General features: G+C 38.8%; 1 protein-coding gene across 1 annotated transcript; it reads right to left on the reverse strand.

The window, feature by feature from the left end:
• Nucleotides 1-337: 337 nt before the first annotated feature.
• RAP2C (RAP2C, member of RAS oncogene family) lies at nt 338-14160 on the reverse strand. The gene is made up of 3 exons (XM_082681726.1): nt 13705-14160; nt 10907-11221; nt 338-2824 (listed from the first exon to the last, which is right to left on the reverse strand). The coding sequence occupies exons 1-2, from the start codon at nt 13975-13977 to the stop codon at nt 10943-10945; spliced, it is 552 nt and encodes a 183-aa protein (XP_082537852.1). The 5' UTR covers nt 13978-14160; the 3' UTR covers nt 338-2824; nt 10907-10942.
• Nucleotides 14161-15462: the final 1302 nt, after the last annotated feature.

The raw sequence follows: 15462 nt of genomic DNA on the forward strand, positions 1-15462 counted from the left end.
ACAATTCCCAGCCAGATTTGTAGCTGGGCCACTTTCTCCATTTGGGACAAGTCATATACATTATACTTTTTTACCCATTATTTCTAATTTCTAATTTATTTATAAGTTATTCAATTGATTAAATATTACATTTTAGGATATATCTCAGTTTTTCCCCATATATGCCAGAATGGTGACTAAGGACACAAGTGAACGTTTAACTTGTCTAAACATGTACTGCAATACACATTATCATTTTGATAAAAAGTAATGACTTTGAGTTATGAGATTTACAAGCTAGCAAATAACAAGTAGTAATACACCAAATAATTCAAGAAAACAACCTCAGTAATACAGATGTCTATTTTATTAAAAAAGTTACAAACAGGTGGACTGCAGGGTCGTCTTACAAAATGACAAGAATGAAATCTATTGGAAAAATTTTACTTTTACAAATCTTTATAGGTCATTGTTCAATGTTTGTACTTGTTATTCGAGATTTTTTACCTTTCATTGATAAAGTTACAGTACATTAGATCCATGATAATAGGTTACATGATTTTATTTGCAGAGCCCTACTGCAGTGATTTGAACAACTCCTAAACAGATGCCATAGTAAAGACGAGACATATATTGCATTTAATATTAATTTATTATCCTAATAAGCAACTTGACATGCAATCTATTGAGGAAGCTAAAATAACTTTTGGTCCCTTTTCTTAAAATGTGCTGGAGAAACCACCTTTAAATCACTTTCCCCTGATTCCTGTGATCCTAAGTGAATTCAAGTTAAACTTGCTGCTGAGGTCAGTGACAGAGAGAGCGAGAGAGAGCAAGAGAATGAGAACTATCCATAGGAAAGAAACACTGTATTAAAAAAAAATCCATCTGCAGAAAATTTAAATTATGAATTATTTGATTCCTTTAGAATTTCACAAAGCTAATAAAGATGAACCACAATCACCTAACCTACTTTGAACTGAGTGTTTGGTTTTAAGTTTGGTGTTAAAGTGCAAACTTAAATTAGGTATTCATTTCAAGCAGTTTATAAATAAGAAACAAAGTTTCAATTGCCTCCACCCTTACAATCTCACCATAAAATTCAAAATCTAAAATCAAGAGTTCACTTTGAGGGAATTTGATCAGGAATCAAATGCAACACGATTTTAAAAAAGGAAATCAAAGTTTAATTAATTTCTACACAATAATTAATGGTCATGCTGACCAATAAATCACATGAATGTAGATAACACTTTATTTGAACATCACACACAATATAAATTTAAAATTGCCACACCCTTCCAAAAACCATCACTGCATATATTAGAGCTTTCCTTGACAAAGTTATTGAGCTATTATTATAGATCAAAAGTATAGTTTTGGTTTTTTTTGTTTTGTTTTATTTAGAAGCATGTTCAAATGACTAAAGCTGGGCTCCTAAAATCGAGAACTTTGGTGCAGTAGGTGAGCTGCAGTTATTAACTTCTGCAAATTAAAAGCACACAACTAAAACCAAATAAAAACCCAACAACAAAATACTGTCAAACTTACAAAATTTTTAAATCATTGCTAGAAAAAGCGCTCGTCATGATGTTAAAACTGAACCACAAGATTACTCTTTATAAGTTTTCTTTCTGCTTCTATACCTGTGTTACTGTTAAAATGTTCAAGTATTCAGACAAAATGTGCTGATTAGGTAAACAACATGGAAGGCAATGGCTATTAGAAGCACATTTGCAAAAAAAACAAAAACAAAAACAAAACGCCCAGAGACTTGGCGCTATCCTCCCTCCTGTTACACAGATTTTTGTCTCTACTACAAACATGCTTCTTGAGAAATAACTAAAAAGCAATTGTGATAGTGCAAGAAAACTTTAACAAATATTGCTTTAAACTATTACTCAGAAAGACAAATATTAAGAACTAGAAACTGTATATGATTTTATTTGAATTTAATTTTACATGTGCAGAAGTCTACTAGATGTCAATTGCAAGCCTGACAGGCAAAGCTGAGCTATCTCTGTTTAGGTATACAATTAATTTACCATGGATACAATATCCCTCTTCAAAGGCATTGCTAAGTAGGTCATAACTAAATTTAGAACTTCACAGAAAGGAAAATGTTACTGCTGCAATTTGATGCTGTAAATGAGATTAACACATGTGAAAACCTAATGGAATCAGATACTTAACTCTTCAGCTAAATGCTCTACAGTCAATTTCAAATATCAATTGTAACTTTCAGAACATTTTAATTACAAAAACACATCACAAACTGCACTTGAAGAAAAGGGATATTCCATCCATACAGGTAAAATGTGATCTTTAGTTTCTTTTTACAACACTGCCACACGTAAACAAAGGCTCAAAGTATTAACCAACCATTTAAAGGAGAAAGATTTTACAAATAGAATGAAGCACTGGTGCGAGGTAATATACAGAAGTAACCATTTGTTTAAGGCTCAATTTTTTCTCCATTATAACTTTCTTTAAAAGGCATTGAGTAGGTAATACTGAGTTTGAGTATTTAATAAATACAAGTTGAGAAACTGATTAAAGAAATCAATTAAAATATTAAAAATTAATTCTTGCATATTAGCCATCAATAAGAACTTAGAAAGCTACAAAAGGACTGATTGATAAAGAACAGATTTTAAACATATGGTAAACGTGCTAAGCATTCCTGTTTAAGGTCAATGGATCTTGAAGGCCAAAGACCTTATGCACTTAATTAGATGTATGGCAACATGCTGTAATAGAGACAGGTTTACCAAGGCTCAGTTCTGCAACCCAGGTTGTAAAGTTCTCCAAAGCAGCATCTGTGCAAATTTCCTCTGAGTTTTATCTGCAATTAAGATTAAAATGTCATTAAAATGTAGAAATATAGATTACAGTTTAAAATGAAAACACTGACAACAGATCTCTATACACATGCAAATGGTACCAGAATCGTAAAGTGGAATTTCACTGTGTTCCCCATAAATTTAAGCAAAAATAATCTTCTGTGGTCCAAAAGAATCATTAAATTTTAGCAACACTATAATGATGCACTGGATGTAATATACTGTAACTTTTATTTTTAAAAATATTATATTTTATAAAGTATACAATATTAAAAATGTTATTACATGTTTAAAAGATCTTACAGTGTAAAAGTGGCAAATGTCACTTCTACTTTGATCTCTTCATGTTTTTATTGGGAAATAGTATTAGAATTAAATGTATACTGATTATGAACTAACTTGACAATATGCAAAACTTCAAAAGTTAGGGTTTTTTTGAGATTTTAAAATAAGAGAATGTAATTCAATCAAAGTCTAGCTATCAAGCATCTACTAGGTACCCCGACTTGGGTTAGATGCTAGGTGACAGCAGTAGTTCAAATTTCCCACTCTGGTCTGCCCTCTTCAGTACATCCTCCCAACCATAAAAGCTTCTCCTATGATTGAGATTTCTCAGTCTCTGCTCTTAGAATTGGTAGACTTCTGCCCTCCTAATTAATACCAGGGGGAAAAAAAATCTATCATTCAGACACAATGTCTTTTAAATATGCTGGATCACCAAAGTGCTTCTAGGGGAATGGAATTACATTTTTTAGTGTAAAAGATTAAAATTGTTAAATAAAGCCAGAAACAAAGAGTAGAATAGCAACTATGAAACAATGCCAAGTGAAACCAACTTAAGATCATCTTAGGGCTCTACCAATGTTTATACATGCAAAATTTTCATTTCATTTGACAGCTACACATCTATTAGTGTTCAAAGAGCCTGAGAGAACTCTTTATTAGCAGCTATATCATAAAAATGATTAGTTTTAAAGAACGTCTCTCATTATTATTGAAATTCTGCCACCTAAACACATTAGGAAAAACAGAACAAAAGTTTGCCTCTTCAGAAATTATTAAAGAAAAATTTTTCTTCCAATTAAAATTAAGACTTTCTTTGCATTAACGCAAGTTGTTAATTAGGACACTGGTTATTTAAGCTTGGACAAGTCCAGTTTCCTCATCATTAAAATAAGGATAAAAATTCTTTCCTGACAGGGTTGTGGTAAACATCACATAAGGTACTATGTGAAAGCACCTTACATGTCAAACGTCAGGTAACTTTTTCATTTCTCAACTACGTTATAAATTTCGAAAAGACCAGGATTATGCCTTTGATATCCAAATTAAAGACCTTTATATTTTTAATTTTTGGCCTCATTTCAATTTTTATACCTATTTGAACACAACAGTATTTCATTATATACTCAGTTCATTGTGAGGACTCTTTTTCAGATCAGACTTCCGTCAATTAACATGAATTAGTAAGTTGACTCTAATTTTTTTTTTTTCCGGTACGTGGGCCTCTCACCGCTGTGGCCTCTCCCGCTGCGGAGCACAGGCTCTGGACGCGCAGGCCCAGCCGCTCCGCGGCACGTGGGATCCTCCCGGACCAGAGCACGAACCCGTGTCCCCTGCATCGGCAGGTGGGCTCTCAATCACTGCGCCACCAGGGAAGCCCTTGACTATAAATTTTAACCCACATTTTTCAAAATAAGCAATTATAAAGAGTTTAAGATTTCCAAATATGAATATGTCTCTTAAATAGGGAAGACTTGGATGATTTAATAGTTCAGGCATTCTCTGAAATCAAATTGAGGAAGTAGTAATTATTTCTAGCCAAAATAAACATTAAGAATACATACCAGCTTATTAACCATAATCTACATTAAATAAAATGTGATAAATGCATTATTTCCCACCCTCTAAAAACCTGGTTAATACTTGGTCTATCCACATTCCACAGGATGACAATACTCCAGTGAAATCAAGAGACATAGATAAATCCCGGGTCAGATTCAACAGTATTAATATGAGGCATATCATTAAACAAAGTATTAATACCAACTACTTTTCCAGAGAGTAATAAATTTTAATTCTCTGCAGTAATAAATTCTGAGGCAAAAGCTTGCGTGAAGCCAAAAGTACAGTCTCTCTCAGATTAGAAGTTCCCTGAATGCAAAATGTAAACGCTACTGCTCCACACTATGAAAGCAAAATTTTCAGTGTACTAACAACTCTTATTCATTTAAAAAACATTCCAGAAGTTTTAAAGGCAGCTGGTCAAAGTCATACTTTTTAACTCCCAGGATATCACATCCAGACACACTGCAAAAGTACATGCTACTTGTGAGAGAGAACCCAAGTGATGCTCGTCCTTACTCTCAAGTTTCCAGCAAGACACCCAACAAATCTGAACGCTGGAAGCTTCTGCTCAAATTCTTGCTTAACTGGTTTCACTTTTCCACTTTTTTCTAATTAGATTTTGTTAGGAAAGAATAAAAAAAAATCCCAAACAACAGTCCAAACCTTTTGCTCAGGAAATTATGAAATAGGGTCTCCCAAGTGGGGTAAATTGGTACACGAGAGTACCAAACACAGAACTGAAAGAACAAAGATCATTATTTATGTCAGCGTGAAGAAAAAGGGAGACTCTTGATTCAAGACTAGCACATCATTTCACGTGGCAGCAGAATGCCTGGGATATTAACAAAGGCTCCTAAAAGGCTTAGCAGTTTATGAATGCCTTTCTAGCTTAGCTGGATTTAGCATTTCTAAATACAATGGTATTTACTAGCATTCTTTTTAGCAAATATAAATGTGCAACCATAATCAATTTTAACTTTTTCCAGTTTTATACATATGATATTCTGGGGACTTAACCAAAGGAACTTTTAAAAAAATAAATTTCGTTTTCCCGTTTTTACTTGGCATTTTCATATCCAAGTTAAATATTAATTATATTAGCAAAGCACTAGGCTAGAATTCTGTTGATAGAGTTTATGTTTTTTGTCAAATATCTTGCTTGTTTCTCCACTGTAATTTGCATAACACTCATGAAGCTTATTAGGGGGTGGAGTGAGAGAGCTATAGGATCATTAAAAGTGCTCATCTGTCACCCATTAGAGAGCAGAAGCTGAACCTATGGCATAGAATCCTCAAATGGAAGGTGAACCGTGCTTTAAGGAGAACATGCACACTAAAAGTTTACAGTAAACCCAGGGTAAAAAGGAAAAGCTATTTTTCTTACGTCCTAGACCTAAAATCTCTAAGTTTAAATTAATATGATGAATTCAATTCTGAGATCTCAAACAGTATGGTCATGCCCACTGATAATAAGCAGTGTGAGCCCAATGATCTGATCCGAGCTGCTAGCTTTGAATTAAACCAGGTAGGGCACTGCTTCCCTCAACTCTAAATTGCTTTTTCTGAATCCCATACTCCTAAGACTGTGGCTAATCAAAGGAATTTGGGAGTATGTTTTTAGTAGGATAAGTTTTTCCAACAGCTGACAGGATTTAAGTTTTTCTTGGTGATATTATCTTCTGGATTTTAGAATTCCACTGAGAAGTACTCCCACGAGGAGAATCTTTCCTGAAGTATGGCTAGAATACTTCCTCAGTGGCAATTCTCCAACTCCATGATGCAATTTTTGTTAATTCTACTGATGGCTCATTCTAAGCTAGAGAGGTAACAGAGTAAAAGTGAATGGCTCAAATGCATTTTATTCTGCAATAAAAGCCTAATCTTGAGGTTAAAAGGAAGCAGTTAAAGTGGGAACAGATATACAAAGAGTCATTCTAATCACAGACACCTCCACACCCAGAGCAGGTCTAACTAGGCACCTATCCACCCTGAACAGTCCCAAACCATGAACCTTGTGGGGGTCAGTGAAGGTCTGGGAGAATTAGTGGGTAGAAAGGACAAGGCAACTCTGTTCTTCCCTTTTCCCCCAGGTCCATTGCAGATCTATATGGTGCACACTACCCCAAGGAATGCTTTCTCCTCCCCTCCACTCAGGGCCGCTGTGTCACAGGCTCCATTCTGGCTCACTATGTGAACTGGATGACGAACGAGCATTTAAAGTAAGCTATTTTCTCCAAAGTGATAAGCAAGATAGGGCAGGGGGGAAAAAAGGAAGTATCTATCTAAACTGTAACTTCAACAATAGAATTCCACCCCAGTGTTTTACTGACATGATTAATATTTAACTTGGATATGAAAATGCCAGCATTTTAAAGTACAAAATGTGATTTAATTTTCATGATTTCCCCCTCACATCTGCTAAATCCCCAGCATATCATATCTAATTAAAAGCTGGAAAAAAGATTAGAAACAATTCTGATTCCACATATTTATTTTAAAAAAACCTGAAAATGCTAATCAATTCCACTGTGTTTAGAAATAGTAAGGCCAGCTAGACTAAAATGACATTCATAGATGCTTCAGCCTTTCAGGAGCCTTTGTTAACATCCCGGGCATTCTGCCGCCACGTGAAATGATGTACTAGTCTTGAATCAAGAATCTCCCTTTTTCTTCGGGCTGACATATATAATGAACTGAGGCTGACATAAATAATGATCTTTGTTCTTTCAGTTTGATTCCCGGTGTTTGGTACTCTTATGCACCACTTACTCTCGTCGAGAGAACCCGTCCATAATACACGGAGAAAAATAGGATAAAATCCTGCAGGAGACCTTCAAGCTGTAGTAAAGAACACCTTCTTTTATTCCTGTTTTTTTAAAAAAATAATTATATTAATTTCTGTCAATACTGGACTGAGATACAGGAATCCTTGAAAAAATAATCTTTAAAAAAATTCTATTTGCCAAAAGAGTATTTACCAAATGATCACATTTAAGGAATAACTTTACTGTACTTCCCTAACAGAATATTTTTAGGATATTATTTTCTTTCTTTCTGGCATTCCCTCTGTTTGGAAATCACCTCTACCCCTCCCCCCCCATCCACTCAAATCCTACCCATTCTTCAAGGCCTGACTCAAACGCTACTGCTCCCCGGTTCCTCTAAATCAGTGGTTCTTAACCAGGGGCAATTTTGCCCCCCAGGAGACACCTGGCGATGTCTGAAAATATTACTGTTCACCACGACAGAGGGGCGGGGGCAATGCTCTTGGCATCTAGTAGGTCGAGGCTAGGGATGCTGCTAAACATTCTGCAATGCACAGGATGGTCGCTACAGCAAAGAGTCCTGAATGTTGAGAACCTGCTCTAACTGAATGTGGTCTCTCCTTTCCCTGAAACCCCACAGCACTGTGATTTACTTCTTTTATAGTATTATGAGATTATTAACAAAACACTCATCATTCTCAACGACAGTATCTCACAACAGCCTAATGTCAACTATTTACACCAATACAGGGGAACGATGATACAGTTAATAAAACCAAGACAGGGCTGCAACACTGACCTGGGTTTCTATTATACTTCTGCTGCATAGTAAACGAAGTCCTTCAAAGCAGTTGGTGGCAGGCTCCTCAGGTCAGTAAGGAAACCAGCCACGAAAGCAGTGCATAAGGAATCTGGCATTGCTTCCAGACTTACAGTAAGATTACTGCCAGTGGGAGGGTGAAAGGTGAGGAAACAATCCTGGGAGCCATGCAGATAAACAGGTGTTGGGCAACAGACTGGTCACTCAAATTGAAGGGTGGTAAGAAATAAATGTGAGGAATTATCAGCAGTAATGCTTAGAACATTAATATATTTTCCCTTTCAATTAAGAGAAACCAACTTACAACAATCACAGTTCTTCTGACTCACTTGAGTCTTACTATCTCTAATTTGGACAAGGTACTCTTATAAATATTAAGGACAAACATTTCCCAAATCACCTTTATTTGTCAAAGTTTGATCTTCAATCTGAATCTGGGACCGGTAGACTTCAGAGCTCTATGACTCAAGCTACAGGACTCAGAATCCATCACCTATTTTTTCAAATAAATAGTAAGCAAGCACAACCACAAACTTTATGGACCTCCAATTACAGATACCTGTGCACATCAGTTCAATTTTATTTGATAGTAAAAAAACCCACTGCGTATAGTGTGCTTTGTTCTAAAAGATCTTGGTCAGGGGACTCCCTATAACATTTTCAGAAATCCAGCTGATTAGATATTTTATTTCAAGACTCACACCTTCAATTGTGTATTCTGCTTATAAAAACCAAACAAAAACTACACAGGCAACTTAACCCATTATTATAAAAATGAGCAATTATTGTTATTAATATTTTCTGATTTCAGTACCTTAGTTAACAAAAAATATAAACATAGTTTCCTTGAGATATTAAAAAGTCTACTTAATCATTCGTGTAGGTAACCAAACAGATTAAAAGTAATTTAGATCACACAAGCTGCAAAATGAAATAAACTCAGAAATAACTCAGAATAAGAAATCTTTAAAAATAGCTTTAGACATTACTCATTTGCCAATTTGAATAAGACAGTGGCCCTCTACATGTGAGACCAATTTTATTCAGTTTCCTTCCTATAGCTGTCTACATTAATGACAGAAAAAAACTGGGAACATTTTGTAGGAGCTGGTTAATTTTTTATAAAGATGATAAAACTAAAATGCACACACTTACGTCATTTGCCTGGTTAAAAGTGTCAGATAGAGAAGTAGAGCATAACGGTAAAGATGCGACACCACACAGAACTTGCTCAAACTTGAAGCTGGCTTACAATTTAAGAAGAGACACTGTGGTATCAAGAACCCTGGACTCAATCACCTACATAGGCCTGTTCCTGCCTCAAAAAACTATATTGCAAGTGTGATGCTATCAACAAAACATATGCTGGGCTACAGTCTGCACAGTGACACTATATGATAACAGATGGAGCTAGGTATAAGACAATAAATGTGTTTTCATCTCATTCTGGTATGCTCAAAAACTGATGAGTGAAAGCATTTTGAATAAAGCACTGTTGTCATCCTTCATTTTCAAAGATGACACCAGCTGACAGAAGATCTTGTCTGAAAAGATAAATTAGGGACTGTTAGTCTTTTCTCCGGGGAGCACATATAAAGCCAGACCTTTGATTAGGAATCATCTCTGCAATCTGAAATGACTGTTGCCATTTGCAACACTGCCTCTTAGACTTGAGGTCAGTCTTGGCTCAAAACAATCAATTCCATTCCTGATATTGTCAGGCTAGTCTGGCATTTTCTGTGGTTTCTCAGTCATCCAGGATATTTGTTGTCTTATCTTATAATCTAAGTATTATTGTCTAAGTGAGACTATCTGCCCAATTACAATCTAGATTAAAAGATCATGACATGAATAAAATAATCTCATTTTAAATGCTCAGTAAATTTTATATAACCTTACTTTTCCAAAAACACATTCATTAAAAAAACCTTTATTAAGTTATTAGCCCAATGAAAGGTTTGAAGATTTTACTATTGTTCTTATTAACTCCATTATTTATTAAACTGAATACATTATTTTCCTAGGCTTGGGACTGTCCGTTCTAAACACATCACAGATGATTTCACCAGATTCTCATCTGGACCATATATTCATAATGAAGTCAAGGTACATTGTGGCACTATAATTTATTATTATCAGAGGTCACTTAAGTCCCTCCAGTGCAAGGTACAGATTAACTTGATTAAATAATCATCCTGTAAATCTAGCACTTGGGTGATTAGTAAATTGATGATTTCAATTACAGCAGCTCTCCAGCCCAGAAAAGAAAAGTATAGAAAACACAAAGCTAATCATCTTCTCAAATTATTACTGGATGCTCTCCCATGCATTTTGGATGCTACATCACCAAAACAGGGAAAGGTGTATCATCCTTTAACTTACCCCACCCCAAAGGAATGTTACCAGAGAGAGAAGCACAGTAAGTTGCTTTAAAAAACAAATCTTGGTGATGGGAATACAGGCAATTTCTTACCTTCATTTTACTAATCTGTATTTTTTTCGATTTTCTACATTGAATGTTGACTATTTTGTGCTAAGGGAAATACTATTTTAAAAATAAAGAAATTTAAGGTAGCACAATGTGTATTATTAGTATTACCCAGCTTTTTGTTCCACTTGACCAAAAACATAAGGTTCCATCAACAACTAACCTGCTCGGTATGGCCATGATTGAGGTTATCTTTTTTTTACTGGACAACGCAAGTTGTACAACACTGATCTTGCTTCTCGGGCAGGGAAGAATAGTTCATTTGCCTGACGATCTCGGCAAAAAGTTCATCCACCATTGATTTACTTTTTGCCGATGTCTCCATGAAAGGACAGCCCCATTCTTGAGCCAGAGCTCTGCCTTCTGAAGACATAACCTCTCTTTCTGGTTCCAGATCCACTTTATTTCCTACTAGGATCAGTGGGACTTTTTCATATCTCTTCACTCTGACAATCTGATCTCTCATTGGCTTGATATCCTATGTAAACAGTCACAAAGAGAAAGGAAAAAAATTATGCTATTTGCATAACCATAAAAGAAATATTGCAATATTGCAAGAAGTCATCCTTCAGTAAGTAGAGAACGCTGAATCCAAAATAAAACCACACACCCAAATAGAGAAAATGTCATTTTCTCCATTGAAGTAGCAACTAGATAATTTCCAGATTCCACCTGCTGGATTTCTGTCAAGAATATAAAACATAGGTTGCACACTAACTTTAGGACTCATTTAATCACTTCTTTCCCTCAGTCGATACTGATTTGAAAAGCAAATTCCCAAATATGATGAATCCATTTGTACAAAAGGGTGTCTGGCCATGTCCTTAAACCTGCCGGCTTGTCATCACTCCTGATAACACCTGTTATCCTAGCACAGGATGGCAGCATCTATGCATTCCTAGCCATTTAGCAAGAGCGCTTGAGAGAAAGTGTTTTAGGTGGGAACAAAAACACTGCTTTGTGTCTAGAAGACCAAAGTTAAAAACAGATTCACACATGTCAATGTTTCATTTTAAATGTAACGGTATGCCTTTATCCTCAAAATACACTTCAATGTTAGAAATTACTGTACACTAGTGAGCAGCTCCTGGGAGGGACAATGCAGGGGGGAGTCTGGGCGGGAAGAAGTCAAACTTTCCTTTGCCTATGTTCAGGTTTACAACTTGAATTTTCTCCCGCATGTATTACTTTTTCTAAGTAATTACAATTAATTACAAAAGGTAAGAGCCTTAACAATTCTCTAGGAGGGTGAACTTTGGGGGGGGGCGGGTAGTACTGATTTAAGACATGCTATAGATTTAATACTAACATTAGTTTTTTGGATTTTTTTGTAACTTAAAAGATTTGACTTAAATATAACACGTGTTTAATTTGAATAGTTACAGTGCACAGTATTCACTTGCAGGATGAAGGAAGAACAAGGGACTGAAAATTTACAAAAACATACGGTTATTTGACATTTGTAACAATTTTGTTTGATCACATATCAATTCAGTCTTCTAGGTTAAGCTTCTTTTCCCTGTGTCCTTATGGAAACACAAGTTCAGCTGAGAATCCAAATTTACGGCATTTGGGCTTAAAAGAGTTTCAGTCTCCATTGAAATAATGGCAGTTTTTCACTCTTTATTTATGTGTATAAAAGAAGTAGCTATAATGGATATCTTATGAAAAACCCTTCAAAAGACTGCCAGCCTCAAGAGAGTCAGCTAATAGAATAACAAATGTCCCAAGGATCCTTTAGAAAGAAAACGCCTGTCAAATAGCACCTTTAGCACATTGGTACTTTCTGGTGAAAAATGCTTTTATAATAGTAATGCTTTGGAATTTAAGCCTACATAAAATGAACTTTAGTTTGGTCACAGTAGCGTTGTTTCATTTATTATTACCTTTAAAAGAAAAAAAATCCTGAAGTTGCTATATCTGGTTACTGGAAAAGCTCACTATAGTACTTTAAGTTAAAATACTAAGAAAAGTGGAATTAGCACATTGGCTTGGCTAAAGCACTTAATGTCTCTTGTGTAAGCAACATTAGTGCACACCTTTAAATGCAGAAAAAAATATCCATTTCCTAAATCAATGGAGGTCAATATAACGGGTCAGTATGAGGTTATTTATTTTCAAGGAATAAATAGCAACATTTATTGCATCTCTTAAAATAATGTTAAACCTCCAGTCTGTCTTCCAGTGAAGGACACGACAGATTTTCCGAAGAAATTGGACCACCTCCAGTTCGGCCACCGGCCGGGGGTTAGAAATCTGCACTTGTTCAGTGTTCCCAGTTCCACATATTTTCTATAAATATTGTCAATATTATCAGAAATGATTTGGATGAACTGCAAAAAAGGAGAGTCATTCTAGATTTTTGTTCGTTATTAATTCTAGGTACTAGTCTTTTCAATTAGTAACTTCCCTTCACACGCTCCAAGTAAGTAAAATGCCTAGAAGGCAGGTCTTGAGTTCTTCATCTTGCAGCCCTAAGATTTATAAATCTGGCTGAGAGACTTGGCTGAGAACAGAGAGGGGGAGGGGGGAAGCAGACGCAGAGGAGTTATCTGTGCAACAGATAATCGGCTCCAAATAATTTTCCTTCTGAAGTGCTCTATTTGCCCGAGATTATCTTTTAAATGTTGTTTTGTTGAGTACATTAACCAAGACTTGTTGACTTGAACAAGCAACTTCAGAAGGCTATATTGTCCAGGCTAAATATACACAAGCTGACATTTCTTTTTCACTTCTCTTTCACTTAAAAATAACTTTAAAACATTTGTTGACGGTTGAGACTTTAGTCCTCTCTACAGAAACAACTCGATACTTTTCCGTGCCAGGAGTAACCTCAAAAATGCGCCATGTCTAACTTTCAAAAGCAAAACACAGTCATTTACGCACGGTGCAAGCAAACCAGAAGTAAATGTAGGATTACCACACCCCCTTCTAACAAATTACAAGACTTGGTTTGGTTACCTGAAAAGACTGTTGATTAACCAGACTATAAACCAGGATGAAACCTTGGCCGTTTTTGATGTAGAGATCTCTCATGGAGGCAAACTGCTCAGTTCCTGCGGTGTCCAGAATTTCCAGCACGGAGGGGGAAGAGTCCACTTCGATCTCTTTGCGGTAGAAATCTTCAATGGTGGGGTCATATTTCTCAATGAAAGTCCCAGTGACAAACTGCACAGTCAGGGCAGATTTGCCAACCCCTCCGCTCCCTAACACCACTACCTTGTATTCCCTCATGAGTCTCACCTTCCCCAACTCCTACCAGAGGGAGGGAAAAATTACACCCCGCTCGCTGCGGCGCGGCTCTGGGAGGCGGAAGGTGGGCGGAAATCTGCGAACCCGGGAGGAGAGTGCAGAGCAGCCGAGGGCCCAACGAGGGAAGAAGAGGAAGTTAAAGGAGGGGGAGGGGAAAGAGCGAAGTGTCGGGGTGGGTGGGGATGGGATGGTAATGCCCTTCCTATAGGAACTGAAGCCCAGGCAGGGGGCGTGGGGAGAGGGCGAGCCCGGAGCAGCCCGGAGTGGGGGGGAGGCGAGGCGCGCCCCCCGGAGGGAAGGGGTGGGTGCCGCAGGACCGACGGGGGCTCCCGCGGGAAGGCGGGCGTCGGAGGAGCCTGCGGCCGGGGGCTGCCCCGTACCCCTCCCTCGCCCTTCACACAAAGGGGCCCAGGGACCCCGCTTCCTGCTCGCGCCGCCGAGCCGGCCCGGGCCTGTGTGCTCTGTTCCAGTCTCTGCTGCCCGGACGGGTCTCTGGGCCGCGGCTCCCGCGGGCGTCGTCCGGCCTGTGACGGGGCGGGGAGAGGGCGCGCGTTACCCGCCGGACCCCCGCCCGCCCCAGCCGGGCAGCCCGGCCGGCCGCCTCCCCTCCCCCCGCCCCCGGCTCCCACCCGGACCCGGCCACCGCCGCCAACACCGCCGCCGCTTACCCTGCCGTCCTCACCCGCCCGGCCGCCCGGGAGGCTCTGTCACGCCAAGGCCATGGCCATCGGCCGGCTCCTTGGTCTCACCGCCGCCCCTGCGCTGCGGCTCGCAGAGGGAAAAGGGGCGGGGGCCGTCCGGCGGCGGCGGCCGCTGGGACTCCAGGCGAACCCACCTCTTTTTTTTCTCACCCCCCACCCCCCCCCCACCGCACACACCCGGAAGGGTTTCCCTGACACACTGGTTGAGGTGCCCCAGTTCCCCGAGACTGGACGGGATCACTTCCGGTGGGGAAAGTCCCACCTCTCCGGGGCGAGCCGGCTGGCGCTGGGGCCGCGCCCTGCTGGGCGAGACGGCCAGGGGACGGTTTCGGGTCGGGGCTATGGCCTTGGCAAAGGGCCTCTCCCAGAACCTCCGGCGTCCTCCCTTTTTCCGCCCGGCTGCCCGCAGCTGCTGTTCCTGCTGCTGATGCTGCGGACAGTCCCACCCCGACCTCGCGGAAGCCTCTCCGCGTCTCAGCTGCCCCCAGCCCGGCCTGAGGACTCGATCCACTCTTGGCGGATCTAACGACCCGGAGAACGCCAAACATCTCCGGACTAGAAGCAGAAGGGAAAATAAAACAGCCAAGAAAGTTGATTCTCTTTGCTGGTATTTCTTCCACTTGACATTTTTCGAAGAAACGCGTGCAAACTAGCCTTCGACTTCGCTAATGGTTCTGATTTCCTCTGTGGTGTGTTTTATTTAGCCGTGCCTGACAAATAATTAAGCACACACACGGTACTTTTATCATCTGGCAAATCTGCCTTG

The sequence above is a fragment of the Grampus griseus genome, assembly GCF_964374135.1.
Source record: "Grampus griseus genome assembly, chromosome: X".
Taxonomy (NCBI): domain Eukaryota; kingdom Metazoa; phylum Chordata; class Mammalia; order Artiodactyla; family Delphinidae; genus Grampus; species Grampus griseus.

Excerpts from the sequence above, each read along its gene's own strand:
- RAP2C (XM_082681726.1), bottom strand. The coding sequence starts at position 13,977 with ATGAGGGAATACAAGGTAGTGGTGTTAGGGAGCGGAGGGGTTGGCAAA. Across the intron at positions 11,222-13,704 it reads TTAATCAACAGTCTTTTCAG|GATATCAAGCCAATGAGAGA; the intron begins GTAACCAAACCA and ends CTGTTTACATAG.